At 39.4% G+C, this 14,668-nt stretch overlaps 1 protein-coding gene across 4 annotated transcripts in view; it reads right to left on the bottom strand.

Moving 5' to 3' along the window:
• The window catches only part of LOC142840159 (integrator complex subunit 6-like), a 53,416-nt gene that overhangs the window by 12,969 nt on the left and 25,779 nt on the right, over positions 1 to 14,668 (bottom strand). For 3 of the 4 annotated variants that reach the window (XM_075956675.1, XM_075956674.1, XM_075956676.1), the window contains 5 exons: positions 14,358 to 14,541; positions 13,970 to 14,098; positions 10,566 to 10,729; positions 7,297 to 7,449; positions 3,137 to 3,269 (listed from right to left, as the gene is read on the bottom strand). In XM_075956675.1, the coding sequence (XP_075812790.1) occupies positions 3,137 to 3,269; positions 7,297 to 7,449; positions 10,566 to 10,729; positions 13,970 to 14,098; positions 14,358 to 14,541 (763 nt within the window). Of the gene's footprint in view, positions 1 to 3,136; positions 3,270 to 7,296; positions 7,450 to 10,565; positions 10,730 to 13,969; positions 14,099 to 14,357; positions 14,542 to 14,668 lie in introns of those variants that run through there. The other variant, XM_075956677.1, reaches the window with a different exon arrangement.

The following is a 14,668-nucleotide window of genomic DNA, read 5'->3' as shown; positions in this document are numbered from 1 at the left end:
TATTATACATATGGCATGAAAACTTACAAACACCCTCTTTATTTCCTTCCAAGTGTGAGAAAAAGGTTTCTACCTTACTAATTCAAACTGGTATCCCCAGCTATCAAATCTACCTGCCATCCATCCGTACTGTAAAGACAGCAGATAGTATCAGGTCATCCTGTATTGTTCCTCTAAGCTCCATTAGGCAAATATTTTACTTACAGAGGGAAAAAAATGCATATGTTCTCTCCAAATAGGTCTATTCTTTAAAAAGTACTTCGGTTAAGAAAAGCAACCGGATATTTTCTTCTTTTTATTACCCTAATAAATTATTTACTCCCTGTGAAACAAATTTTAATAAATTTACAGTCATAAAAAGTAGGTATTTTGTTCTTTTTATTTTTTGGCAGTAGAAAGCGAAAGAAATCAGAAGGTGTCCTTGATGGAAGCCCTCAGGCTTTTGACACACCACTCTTATCTTGACAGGAAGCTACAGAAAGTCCCTGCTATCCTGTGCTGGTTCTAGAAGTCTTTTGGGAATTCTGTGGAGGTTTGAAAAGTCTACAAGAGCTGGGCTGTAGCTCAGGGGTATACCACTTGTCTAGTCTATGAAATGGCTTGTTTTTGATCCCCAGCACTGGAAAGAAAATGAGACAAGGCATAGACTACATCAGCTTCGAGGCAAAGCATTTGCCATTGCTCAGTGATGAAGAACACTAACTCGTTCCTCTTCCAAAGGATCCGGGTTTGAGTCTCAGCTCAGGAGAGCACACAACTTTCTATACCTGCTGTTCTAGGGGAATCTGAAGTCCTCTTTTTGGCTTCTGTAGACATTAGGCATGCATGTGGTACATAGACAAACATGCAGGCAAAACACCTCTTATACAGAAAATAAATTCTCTTTTTCTAATTTATTTATTTATTATGTATGCAGTGTTCTGTTTGCATGTATGCCTGCAAGACAGAAGAGGGCACCAGACATTCAGACAAAACACCTCTATACATAAAGTAAGAAATTCTCATTTGTTTGTTTATTTATTTATTTAGGATGCAGTGTTCTGTCTGCATGTATGCCTGCAGAGCAGAAGAGGGCACCAGATCTCATCTCATTACAGATGGTTGTGAACTATCATGTAGTTGCTAGGAATTGAACTCAGGACCTCTGGAAGAGCAGTCAGTGCTCTTAACCTCTGAGCCATCTCTCCAGTACCGCCCCTCCAGCTGCAAATAATAAATTCTTAAAAAGAAAATAAAAACTAAAGGTATTACTTATTCTGTTTATCTGATCTGTTTACATCTAAAAGTCTCTCTACTATTTCCATCCTTGTCCGCATAGAGAGCTTGAGGCCCGCTGGCAATAAGCAGTACCATAAGACAGAGAAGAAGCTAGAGATGTAAACACTATCATGTATTATTTGTCTTTCTGAGTCTCCTTGGTTTCCTAGCATGACATTCTCCAGCACAGCGCCAATAGTTAGCAAGAGTGGTTTGTACATAAATATTTTACTCGGGGAATAGATCTTACGGCATATACTTTCATTATAAAAATAACAACAAAAGGGAAGCTTTTTGAAAGACATGACTAGGGCGTGTGTAGGGCAAAAACTGGAGTGATGTTTCATTGGTGTACACTCACGAATACTGGAGATTAAATATGTGGAGCTTTTTGTATGCCAATCCCAGTGCAATAAAGTGGATCAAAAGGACACTGAAAAATAGAAAAATAACAACAATCTAAATGAAGATTACTCTATTGTCTTTACTATGTATTTGTGGAAATTGAGGACATATTTGAAAAAAAGGATAGATTAATACATAAAATAGAGATATATTAGTAATTTAAGAAGGACATATTTATTTCTATTTTAGGCATCTGGCTGTTTTGCCAACATGTATGTCTGTGCATTTCGTTCATGCAGTGCTCTCAGAGGCCAGTAGAGGATGTCAGATTCCTTGGAACTGGAGGTCAAGGTAGTTGTAAACTGGTGAACCTGTGTCTTCTGGAAGAGCAGCAAGGGCTTTTAAAGGCTGGGCCACCTCCCCTGCCCCTTTATTGTAATCTTACCGTCCTCTAACATACAGCCTATACTCTTAGAAAGAATGTATGTTCAGGCTGGACTAAGAAAGAAAATAACTTAAATATACAAAGCAATCATGCTGGTATATTTATGATGACCTACTTTCAAATTTCTTAAATAGGAACTTAAACACTGCCTTTTAAATTCATCGTACATTAATAGTACTGTGATCAAATTTTTTAAAGGTTTCATCTTTTAAGCAGAAACTTAGAAACCCTCACATCCCCCCAAAAGATCCTCAAAACTTTACAACTAGGAGTGTGTAATGAAGTATATTACTCTAAAAAGATACCACTCTCCAAATAAAGAGTACACATTTTTAACAGCATCGAGTAATGGCTACTTAAGTTGTTCCTTTAGAATTTTGTCATGAAATCAATCCATAACTTCTAAACCTGCTTAGTTGAATTGACTCTTGTACCTCTCTTTCTTCCTCACTCTGTTTTTAAAGTATGTAATATTCTGTGGAGAAAGGAGTGTAGTACAGTCAGTAGCCTCACAGAAGCCCTGGCTTCTAACGAAAGCCATCCAATTCCTCTCCAATAAAAGCCCTAGTTTTAGAGCTAGAGAGACATTTGGGAAAGTGCTGTGTTTACAGTTCCAGATAGTCATTCAGCAAGTTCCAGATAGACCAAGACACTGGGTTTCAAAAACCAAAGTGGAAGGCGATTCACAAACCCATCTGACATCGACCTATGGCCTTCACACACACTTACATTAAGTGTGCACACGCGTGTGTGCACACACACACCCCATCTAGTTTTCTGGGGGCATTCGAACTCATCTACAGAAAAGCCAAGATTCTCAAAACTGGAGAAAAGAGGGTGATTAATGGAGTTTGCAAACGTGAGGAGCAGTTAAGGTCAGGTATCTCATCTATTTCAGTTATAAGCAAAACAAGAAGAAAGTCAAAGAAAATGAAGTTCTAGCTTTCCAAATTAGTTTTCACACATTTATTTATGCTAGTATTGGTTATTCTCCGATGGAATTTTAACTGCTCGTTAATTTCTTATCTACCGGGTATTTTTTTTTTTGCCCTATTTTAAAAGTGACTAAGTAGCACATATTTTACTCACCTAAAAGAGGAAGTAAAACTGGGTAGTTGTAAGGCATCACAAAGAGGTTTACACAAGTTAAAGTCGTACTAGCTTTTAAATAACCAAATGGATATCCAAGCTCATTGTATTTTCCACTGCTGGTGACAAACACCTAAGAAGAACAGGGAGCAATGTACAGTTATACAGTCATTATTTTCTGTAAAGCCGAACTTACAGCAACACTCCACAGCAACATCTGTGGCCCAGCAACTCAGAAAATAGACTAGGTATTTTTGCATAGGGTTATGTAAAAATAACATGTTAAATGGGCATATTCAAAATACAGCCATTCAATTTTATTACAAATTAAAGCAGGTGATACAATAGCCACAGGACACATCAACAATACCCAGAAATTCACTTGGTAGTGTAATGAAAAATGATGCTGAAATAGTATTAAGAATGCCAGCTTCCAGAAAGAACGAGGCATGATGACAGTAGACCTAGAAAAAAGGGACTATGGTTCCATGCCTAAAGCATACATTCCAAAAAGAAAGACCGTTTAAAAGACTGCATAAAGAGTCCTCATGTGTACTGCTATTAAATCTTGCTGTTTCCTTATTTAGTCATTTTTCACTCAATAAGTAATTATAACCTATTACGAGACAGAAACTATTGCAATCTTTCTGAGGCAGAAAGGAGATGCTTCGCTTCAATCCCAAATGCATTTTCTTGGCTACATCAACTTAAAAGACTAGAACATGGGTTATACTCACATAACCATTTTTTGATTTATTTACTGGTACTCCTGAGTTAGTATGTACTATTTGTCAGCTTCCATACACTTGATATGCTGTGCCACAGTCCTCCAGTCACTGCTTTCTCAGTGTTCCCTGTGTAGACCCTGACTCAAATGAGGACACCAGTATAAGCTTTTAGAGGCCCGGGTCTATGTTTCCCAAAGACCTTTGGTAGGATTCCTTAATGACAGCAATTTGCCATGCTAGTTTTTTGTAATGGCTATATAACCTACCGCTCAGGAAATTCCTCTTAAAGCTAGTTATTATGAAAATGTGCCAGGTATTGTGGCACATATCTTTAATTCCAGCACTTGGGAGGCAGAGGCAAGCAGATCTCTGCAAGTTCGAGAATAGTCTGGTCAACAGAGTGAGTTTCAGGACAACCTGGGCTACATAGTGAGATCCTGTCTTAAAAAACAAAGAACTAACCAAACCAAAAAAAACCCCAAAAAAACAAAAAAAAAAAAAAAAAACAAAACCAAAACAAAACAAAAATAAGAGAAAGAAAAAGAAAAAAAATCTCAGCTGGGCGGTGGTAGTGCACACCTTTAATCCCAGCACTCGGGAGGCAGAGGCAGGTGGATCTCTGTGAGATCGAGACCAGCCTGGTCTACAAGAGCTAGTTCCAGGACAGGCTCCAAAGCTACAGAGAAACCCTGAATGAAAAACAAAACAAAACAAAAAAGCAAAAAACAAAACAAAACAAAAAAACCCTCTTATGTAATTGATGACTCTATAAAACATTAGTGCTAAATGTGATTCCTAGATTTTTGTTGCAATTCAAACTTTAAACAGACAACTATAATAAAATAGAGTGTATTTTGTTTCCTAAGAAGGAGAAATGATGCATCATGCAAAGTAAAGAAAAAACCAAATGTGTGTGTGTGTAAGCACAGGTGCATATGTATTTATAAGTGCACATGTATGGACGTGTGTAGAGGCCTAGAAGTTAACGCTGTGCGTTGTCTTCAATTGCTCTCTGCCTTATGTTCTGAGACACGATCTCTCGGTGAACCTGAAGCTCAACAATTCAGCTGGCCGGGCTGGCCAGAGAACTCCAGGTGCCCTGTCTCTAGCTCTCTAGGCTGGAATGACAGCTACATGTTCTTGATGAACGTTTAAATGAGTGCTGGGGATTGAACTGCAGTCCTCGCAGATGTGGGCAAGCCCCTGAGCGAGCCTTCTCCCAGCTCTAGCGAATACCTTCTCTACTAAGGTCTTAGGAAACGTCCTCGCTCCTGGTTTGTTCTTATTCAGTCCCACTGATCAATCAGATCAGATTACTACAAGATCAGGACAAAGACTATGACATTTGAGAGGCTGTGGAGGAGTCAGGACAGATTTCTCAGGTTTCTTTTTTTAATTTTTTTTATAATTTATTTTTTATTTTGTGTTCATTGCCTACATGTATATCTATCTATATGAGGGTGTCAGAAGCCCAGGAACTGGAGTCACAGACAAGTGTGAGTTGCCATGTTGGTGCTGGGAATTGAACCCAGGTCATCTGGAAGAGCAGTCAGTGCTCTTAACCACTGAACAATCTCTCAAGCCCCTCTCGGGTTTCTTTGAAGAAGATTTAGAAGGAGTATGCTATATAGAATGAAAGTTTATTTGAGAGAAAAGATGTGATTTGTAATTTTATTTAATTCTGTTGTAGAAATTCAAACCAAAGTATTGAAAAGAAGAAGTTAGTCTTCTATTGTCTACATTTCTAGAATTTTAGGGGTAAGCAAGTACATGGCTTGGTGTATATTCCAGAAAAACGACCTACGTCAAGAAACCCAGCAAGACTGGCAACTCCTTCCTTCCCTTTCTGGCCACTACCCTGCAACCCTCAGGAGGAAACACTACTCTGCCTTCTGACAGAGAAGTTCATTTCAGCTGTCTGAATAGAGAAAAGTACAAGTATACAATGGGTAATCTTTTTGTTTGGCTTCTGTTCAGTATTGTAGTTCTGAAACTTTTTAAATTTCTTTTTCTTTTTGAACTAGATTTTCTCTGTGTAACAATCCTGGCTGTCCATGAAACTTGCCTGCCTCAGTCTCTCGAGTGCTGGGATTAAAGGCACATGCCACCACCACCCTGTAGTTTTGAAATTTTGTTTCTTACCCCTTCACATCCTTGACTCAAACTTGTTCCTTTTCTTTTGAACTAGCCTTAGTATCTTAAGAGAATTAAAGTAGCTTATAGATACAGTGCATCAGTGGTCTCACATTTTAGAACAAAACAGGTAAGTGTCTGAAAGTGTTCCCTGTGTCAAGAGAACCTAAAAATAACTGACTGGTCCTGTAGCTCAGTCATAGAATGAACATCCTTGTAACGTGGAGCTTTTTTGTATCTAAATAAAAAAGCCACGATTTCAAAAGTCTAGAATTTTACAAGTCAAACCCACGGACAAATCTACGAAGCCATGAGCAGATCCTTCTGACTGCAACACAGCACTTAGAAGAGCGAGCGTATGGTACCCTGCACTTGCTCATCTCAGAAAATCCCAGTTGACCGACCCATCAGTGAGGCTTCTACTAACCACACTACTGTCTCACTGCATTATACTCATGCATAAAGGAAGCTCGAGTTTCTGGTTCTTGGCCCCAAATATGCAGGACTTCTCATTGCTCAAGTTCAAAATAAGAGCCAGAGAGTCTTGCTCATACCTTAATTGAATCACACCCCATAGCTTAATGATTCGTAACCTGGGGAACAGATAAGAATGGGTCTACCAAACCCCAGCTCCTTGAATGCATGGGTTCGTCAGATTCTACTTCCATAAATGGCAATGTACAGTACGTTAATGGTTCATACCTTTCTGAAATTTTCTCTTGGCTATGTTGTTTGATAGCCTTTAAAAAATACAATGTAATTATTACCAAATTTAAAACATTTTAAAATAATTTTTGTAAAGATTTTACAGTTCTTATTTTTTAAAGATTTTATTTATTTTTATGTGTATGTGTATTTTGTATGTATGTATGTATACCACATGCATGCCTGGTGCTCATGGAGGCAAGAAGAGAACATCAGATCCCAGGAACTGGAGTTAGAGATGGCTGTGAGCTACCACATGCCAGGCCACGCCACACCACGTGGGTGCTGAGTCCTGAACCTGGATCCTCCGCAAGAGCATTAAGTGTTGTTAACCACTGGGCCATCTCACCAGACCCTTATTAGTCCTGGCTGTCCTGGAATTTACTCTGTAAAGCAGGCTGGCCTTGAACTCAGGGATCTGCCTGCCTCTGACTTCCAAGTGCTAAGACTAAAGGCTTGGGCTACCACGCCTGGCCAGTATGCATTCTTAACTACTGAGTTATCTCTCTAGATGCCTCCCCCCCCCACACACACAATTTATAACCAATTTCCAGAATGAGTATAGACATTTGGATAGTAGGTAAGGATAGCTACCTGCCAGCAAGTATGAGGAGATTTTCTTTCCAGAATGTACTGAGTTAAGGGAGAAGGTTCAAGTTCATATTTGTCAAAGGGCAGTTTATCTATAACCATTGGTTCACAATCGACACAGGAAAACCTCACAACAGGATGAGATGTTCGTGGAGGCTAAAAAAAAGGAGAAAATACGATCAGATATCAAGCAAATGCACAATTGTAACCATTCTGAAAGCCCTGTTACATTTTTGGCAAACCATCACTAAGATACAGATTAGTATTTTAAGAGTTTCTACAACTTTCTTCCCCTCTGACTCCTACTTGGGATTGGAAGAGGGAAGATGAGCTAAAGCAGAGCTAGAATTGCAGTGACGTAATAACTGCATTGATTGTGTTAAAGTAACCCTTATGGTCCATATGATGGACTCTCACGTTCAAACCCATTTTGTGAGCTTTAAGCATTCCTGAGTGTCGGTCTTCGATATCAGGAGGTTAGATAATTGAGATACCACTGGACAAGGGAGAACCTCTGGACTTTTCTAATGAGTTTAGGCTACTAAGAAGCAAATGGAAAAACAGCAAAGGTACGGAAGGACAACATACACAATGATAATACTCAGATGCCCTGGTCACAACTTCAGGGCCTCAAAGGGATTTTGTAGCACTGCTCATGCCCGCAGGTTTGTTTTGAATAGCTGAAACTGAGGGTGCTTTGGGTGAAACTTCAAAGGTCTGTGTGTTTGGGCAGCACCGTAGACTAAGGGAGAAGTGATTTTATCACCAGGTTTGTCTAAGTAGAGAAAGGGGGGGCAAGGGCTCAGAAAGGTGGGAGGCCAGTACAAGCATGATGAAAGCGGCTTGCCTTCCTTTATGCAAAGGGGAAACGAATGCATTTGGCTTTATCATTTATAAACTTATAAATGCTTGAGAGTTAACAAAAACGGCTCTTGAGTGAACTACATGCGGGGGTATGGTAACACAAACTGTGTATAAGTTACTGGAAATTTCTATGGTTTTAGCTTTCCCTTCTTTCAGTTTTAGTCAGTCTTGTGAACTGTCTCTGATTTCTTAGATCTGAATATCTTTTAAAAAAATCGACAAACACCTGAATGAAATTCCCTTGCTAGCAACAATGAAACAAATCTGCCACTAAAGGGGTTTGAAGGGGCGATGGGCTGACAGGTTTACCACCTCAGAGCCCTGGGGGAGAGAAGAGGAATAGTTTCCCTCACCCACACAAGCCGATTAAAAGCTGTCTGTTCCTCGAGCCTTGCATGACTTCTGAAAATCTAAGAGCCCAAACCAGTAGCCTGGGAGAAAATGCAAGTCACTGTGGAAATTGTTAGAACCTAAAATGCAAATTAACCTGAATCAGGCAAGTCGTGCACTAGAGGAGCAATGCTAGGGTTGTATTCCCCATCCTTAGCCAGGGACCACACAGGAACTGCTCAGGCCTTCTTTCCTTGAGGACAGGGAGCAGAGTGTTTTCCTAAACACTATCCCTGAAAAATAGTCAATTCAACTGGTACTAAGAATAACTATGACATCCAATTCTCTTCTACCAAATGCAGTTACAAGAAGACAAACCTTTGCTTATAGATAATTTTCTAAGCATTACATAATTACTAATCATTGAAAAGTAAATGGCTCACCAGGGTACTTGGGAAACTGAGTAAGAGCAGCTGTGAGTTCAAAGCCAGACTGGACTACAATGTGAGAGCCCTTCTTAAGTTAAAAAAACAAATGTGAATTCATATGAAACCAAAGTGCTTTGATTAATAACATGGAATCAATAGAGTTGTCTATCAATAGATGGATAAATGATACATAATGGAATTTCAGCCATAAATGTCGCTAGGTGTGCTAGCACACGCCTTTAATCCCAGAACTTGGAAGGCAGAAGCAGGTGGCTCTCTGTGAGTTTGAGCCCAGCCTGGTCTACAGAGAGTGCTCCAGGACAGCCGGGGCTATACATAGAAACCCTGTCTCAGAACATCCCTCAAAAATGAATCTGTCCAATTTGTAAGATAATGGGTGCAACTGGAAAACACTTTATTAAGCAAGGTAACGCAGGCCCAGAAAGACATATGCTCTCTCTCACAGTGAATCCCAGTTTTTAATGGTTAAATATGCACGTCTAGATAGGAGAGCTAGGTAGGTAAGGGCCAGGAAACTAGGAAGCCTATCAGATGGGGAAAGAAGAGGCCTTAAAGAAGCAAGGTGGGGAAGGCAACAGAATACACGAGCTATTAAAATAGAAGGGGGAACTCTGGGAGCAAAAGGCTAACATGGGGACAGGGCAAAGGGCTGTTAAAGAGGAACACAGGACCCGCAACCAAAATGAAGCGTGTGTGAAAACAGCATAAGGAAGCCTGTTACTTTGCAAGCGAATTTTGAAAAATGAATAATACTCTAAGGTAACCGAAAGGAACCAGCGAGGAAGAAATGAAAGTGCATCTAAATGGAAGCACACATATTTTTATCTGCACTTCCCTTCAAGGACAGAAGACAGCTGTTTGTTCACATTTTCTCTTGCTCTCATCATTGAGAGCAGCTGCCAACTGCCCATTTTTACATTTTCATGCCTTGAAACAACATTAACTGCACAAACCAGTCTTCCATTATTTTTCATCATACTGTCCACAGTAAACACGATGACGTATTCAGTATAGAGCTATAGCCTCTTAGAATGTGTGAAGCCCTAAGTTCAGCTCCCAACATTGCCATGAAAAAACAAAACAAGCAAAGCAAATAACAAATAAATAAATAGTGTGAACCACAGAGAAACCCTGTCTCAAAAAAAAAAAACCAACCAACCAAACAAACAAACAAACAAAAAACAGTGTGAATGTTACTTGGAAAAATGTATCTTTTAGGAGGAAGAAGACATTAAAATCATGCTCTCCTAATTTGCTTTCAAATGCATCAAAATAGCCATATCCAAAAATAGCTTCTTATATAAACTATAAAAATAAATAAAAATATTTCAAACTTTGATTACACACACACACCAAGTAAATGTACAAAAATATAAATAAAAGCAATGCTTTAATATCCACATGGCAAAGGTAGCAGTACAAAAGACTAAAAAGTATGACAAAATAAAGGAGATCCTCCTCCTTTGCTTTAAGGCATAGAACTAGCTGTTCAATAAAAGATGGGAACCAAAAGACTGTGGTCTACTGGTCTGTGGCACAGCGTAAAAGCCTCGAGCTGTTTCAAAAGCTTCATTGTCCTAAAATTAAAAAGCCAGATCAGTGCTTACCCTTTTTGTTTATAATACTTACTAGTGAAGGTAAATTCTGTTCTGGCCAAAAAGATTCTGGAATTGGCCAGTGTCCAACAGGAACACCAGTTTTCGAATTAGGTCGCACATAGATGAGTTTATGGCAGCTATGCCATGGCTGGGCAGCAAATAAGTTGCTTGGCCTACACAGATCCATCAGTCCGTCTGCAAGAGAAACACGGGACAGAAGGCATGACTGTTTTTACAGTTTCTCATCTTCTTGTGCACAACTTTCAGTTTCAGGCAAAGGACAAACTGAAATAAAAAATATGGCTTAGGAAAAATGAAAGAAGGAAAAGGCAGAGACAGAGAGAGAGAGAGAATGTTAATCTAATTTGCCCTTGAACTCCATGCCTCTCACTATTCTTAATGTGCTATGAAAATATGAAGTCGTGTGGAAAACAAGTGCAAAACTAGTTTTACATTTTTTGAGACCTGGGCACAAAAACTAAGCACATCACAATACAATGGTCATTTTTCAAGAACTTATTTACCAAGTTAGGCAACTGAAATCATTTGTTCTCTGGGGTAGTCTTCACATCTTTGGGATCCCGCAAAATAGATCATGAATTCCATTTTTGCTCTACACTCAATAACCCCCAAAACAAAACATATGCTTTCTAAATGTCCTCGAAACTCGAGACTATGTTGGTGGTATAATCTGTGTGTACATGGGAGTGGGGAATATAAAACAAACGGATCAAGGTTGTTATGAAAAAATTCACCCCATTTTTTCCATGCACCATCAAAATTCTATGTAATCTGACCACATATAATGCAGAAGAATACACCGTTAATGCATTTTAATTATTTAATTATTTAAATTTGCTTGCTTTTTTGGAAAAAAAAAACCCTTATGCCATGATTTGCTAGTCTAAATTACAATTAAGAGGACATTTTAGTTACTTGGGTGTCAATTTTCTTAAATACCAGAAGATCTGATTTACTTATTTTTGCACTATTTTAAAAAAGTAATTACTTCAGATCAGGAGATTTTTCAGGGATTCACCAGGCTCTAGCAAAAACATAGAAATACATTTGAGAATCCCTCTGAAGTTGGGCACACAAGGCTAGGGATGCCCATCTTTCTGAGTAAGTATTACTTCCTTTTATCGGATTCTTTGAGTCTAGAGAACTTTGGACAAAGAGGAAAAACTGGCAACAGAAAGAAATCTGAGCTACTTATGTGACAGCAAATGCAGCTAGTATTTCCGTTCCTGCTCATGCTAAGGCAGTAAACAGAAAATGATGGGTGGGCAGTCGGTTGCCAGCGCTACAGCATGCCCTTCCCTGTATGGCTGGTTCAATATATGCTTTGAGGCCCCAGGCTCCTTTGGCAGATAGTCTTTTTTTTATTTTTTTATTTTTTTTTGGTATTTTCAAGACAGGGTTTTCTCTGTGTTACTTTGTAGCCTGTCCTGAAACTAGCTCTGTAGACCAGGCTGGCCCCAAACTCAGAGATCCACTTTACCTCCCGACTGCTGGGATTAAAGGCGTGTGCCACCACTGCCTGGCTATTAAGATAGTCTTATCTTAAGAATCCAGGAAACTCCTGAAATTAGGCATAAAACTTTATGTGTGTGACTTAAGCCCTTTTCTCCAGGGAAAGGAATCTAGATTTTTCCAACAGTTTCTCAAAGGGATACAAAGCCTAAAGAGTAAAACAAGTAAAGAAACAAAACTGTATCCCTTTTTGCCACGTATAGTGAATCCCTTTGGCCTTACCAAAGGCAATCAGGGCAACAAAACACCATGCATGGTAATAATGAAATCTTAGTTTTTTGGTCTCTAGGTCTCTCTCTGTCTCTTGGTCTGTGTGTGTATGTGTGGTGTGGTATGGTGTGCTCTGTGTGTATATGTGTTTGTGTGTATGTGTGTGGTATAGTGTTTGTGTGTGTGGTGTTACAGTGTAGTGTGTGTATGTGTGCTTTTGTGGGGATCTATGTTTGTATGTATCTGTGTGGAGTGATATGGTGTGCTGCATATGTTTGTGTGTATGCGTGTGGTGTGGTATGGTGTGCTATCTGTGTGTTTGTGTGTGGTGTGTTACAGTGTGGTGTGTATATGTGTGTTTGTGTGTGGAGTGTATGTTTGTATGTATCTGTGCAAGGTGATATGGTGTGCTGCGTATGTTTGTGTGTATGCGTGTGGTGTGGTATGGTGTGCTATCTGTGTGTTTGTGTGTATGTGTGGTGTGGTACAGTGTGGTGTGTATATGTGTGTTTGTCTGTGTTGTGGTACAGTGTGGTGTGTGTGTATGTGTGTGGTATGGTAGAGTGTGGTGTATGTGTATGGTATGGTATGGTGTGCTGTGAGCTTGTGTGTGTGATGTGGTGTATGTGTTTGTGTATATGTGTGTGATGTGGTACAGTATGGTGTGTGTGTGTGTTTGTATATATGTGTGTGGTGTAACATGGTGTGCTGTGTGTGTGTCGTATGGTATGGCGTGCTATGTGTGTGGTGTGGTATGGTGTACTGTGGGTGTGTGCACACACCCATGCTAAGACAATGGAGAAGCAATAACAAAGAAGAGCGCTTTAAGGAAGTCCTGGACGGTATCACCATAATGTCATTTAGTAACCCCCTGATCCTTCTGAAACCCATTCAGAAACATCCATTTGACAAACCATCTGGAGCTTCACTATGGTTTAACTTCCTTATGCAAAATTAGCCAATGATTCTGCATTTTTAGATGCCATATTTTCTGTAAGATCTCATTTGAAGAGAAAACAAAACATTCTGCAGTTAAAGAATGGTCAAGAAAATACCAATATACAGAATACTGTAAGTTCCTGAATACACATTCACACTCTTTTGCTGTGGAATGGTAATTAACAGAGATTTCTACGTTTCTTTTTTTGTTTTGTTTTGTTTTTTTCAAGACAGTTTGTTTTTCTCTGTGTAGCTTCAGAGCCTGTCCTAGAGCTCACTCTAGACCAGATTGGCTTCGAACTCACAAAGATCCGCCTACCTCTGTCTCCCATAGATGGGATTAAAGGTGTGTGCCATCACCACCTGGCTTAACAGAGATTTCATGAAGATACTTTAACATATTTAGTGATCACAAGAGCCAAATCAGATCACTACTCAAGTGACATGCCATACTAGATATCCAAATATTCTGGGAGGAGATTGACAAATGAATCAGTTTTAACTAAAAACTAGGATTAGAAAAAGTACTAATTTTCTTAGGACAATGTTTGCCATGAGATGGAGGTTGCGAGAATTTGCCCACCGAACACATGCATGGGTGAAGATCAAACATTGGTTGTTTAGATGTATGCTCATAAGGACTGGGATGCACAAGGATACTGAAGATTCCACTGCCACGTGTTTAATATCTTTATTCTTCCACACAATATATTATGGTAAAAAAGTATAGTTGCTGAAAAATGATTACTGTACCTTCTCCAACAGGAAGCGGATCTGGCCCTGTTTTTTCAAAATTAATAACTACACCACTCTGCACTTTTTGAACTAGTGATTCTAAACACTGATTCAACATTCTTTGTGTTCTTACACAGTAGGAGCGACCTATGCCAGAGAGAAAAATAAAGAGCACAAGTTTCATCAAATCAAACAGTGGTCCATAATACAAGTATTTGAAAGCCTAAAATAGGATTTAGAACAATCGTAACTACATTAGCAGGAATGTGGTATGAACAATGACCCTAAGCAGCAGAGTTCACAGACTGTAAAGGCAAGCAACCCAAGACTAGCTATGGCATTTAATAAGGGCTATACTCTCCTACCCCAAATTCTTCCTTTGGAAACCTGAAACAGCAGCCGTTACCTCCTGTGACTTCACACATCTGTGTAATGGCCGATTCATCAGTTGGTACACTCCCTAGTTGCTCTGGTTCGGTGGAAGCCACTCCAGGCAAGCGCAACACCAGGGCAAATAACCTTTGATCCCAACGAAAAGGTTCTTTGGTTAGTTCACTTCCAGGCAGAGGAGAATTCAAAGGAAGATGAAGCTGATAAGGCAAAATTTGGAAAGGTTCATCATAACAACCCGTACAAAAAAAAAAAAAAGAAGAAAGAGTTAAGAGTTAAAGGGTTCACTTTGCTTTCATGGAATGCTACAGAATTAAGCCATCTCTC

The sequence above is a fragment of the Microtus pennsylvanicus genome, chromosome X (assembly GCF_037038515.1).
Source record: "Microtus pennsylvanicus isolate mMicPen1 chromosome X, mMicPen1.hap1, whole genome shotgun sequence".
Classification (NCBI taxonomy): Eukaryota; Metazoa; Chordata; class Mammalia; order Rodentia; family Cricetidae; genus Microtus; species Microtus pennsylvanicus.
This window is presented reverse-complemented; position numbering and strand designations above follow the sequence as displayed.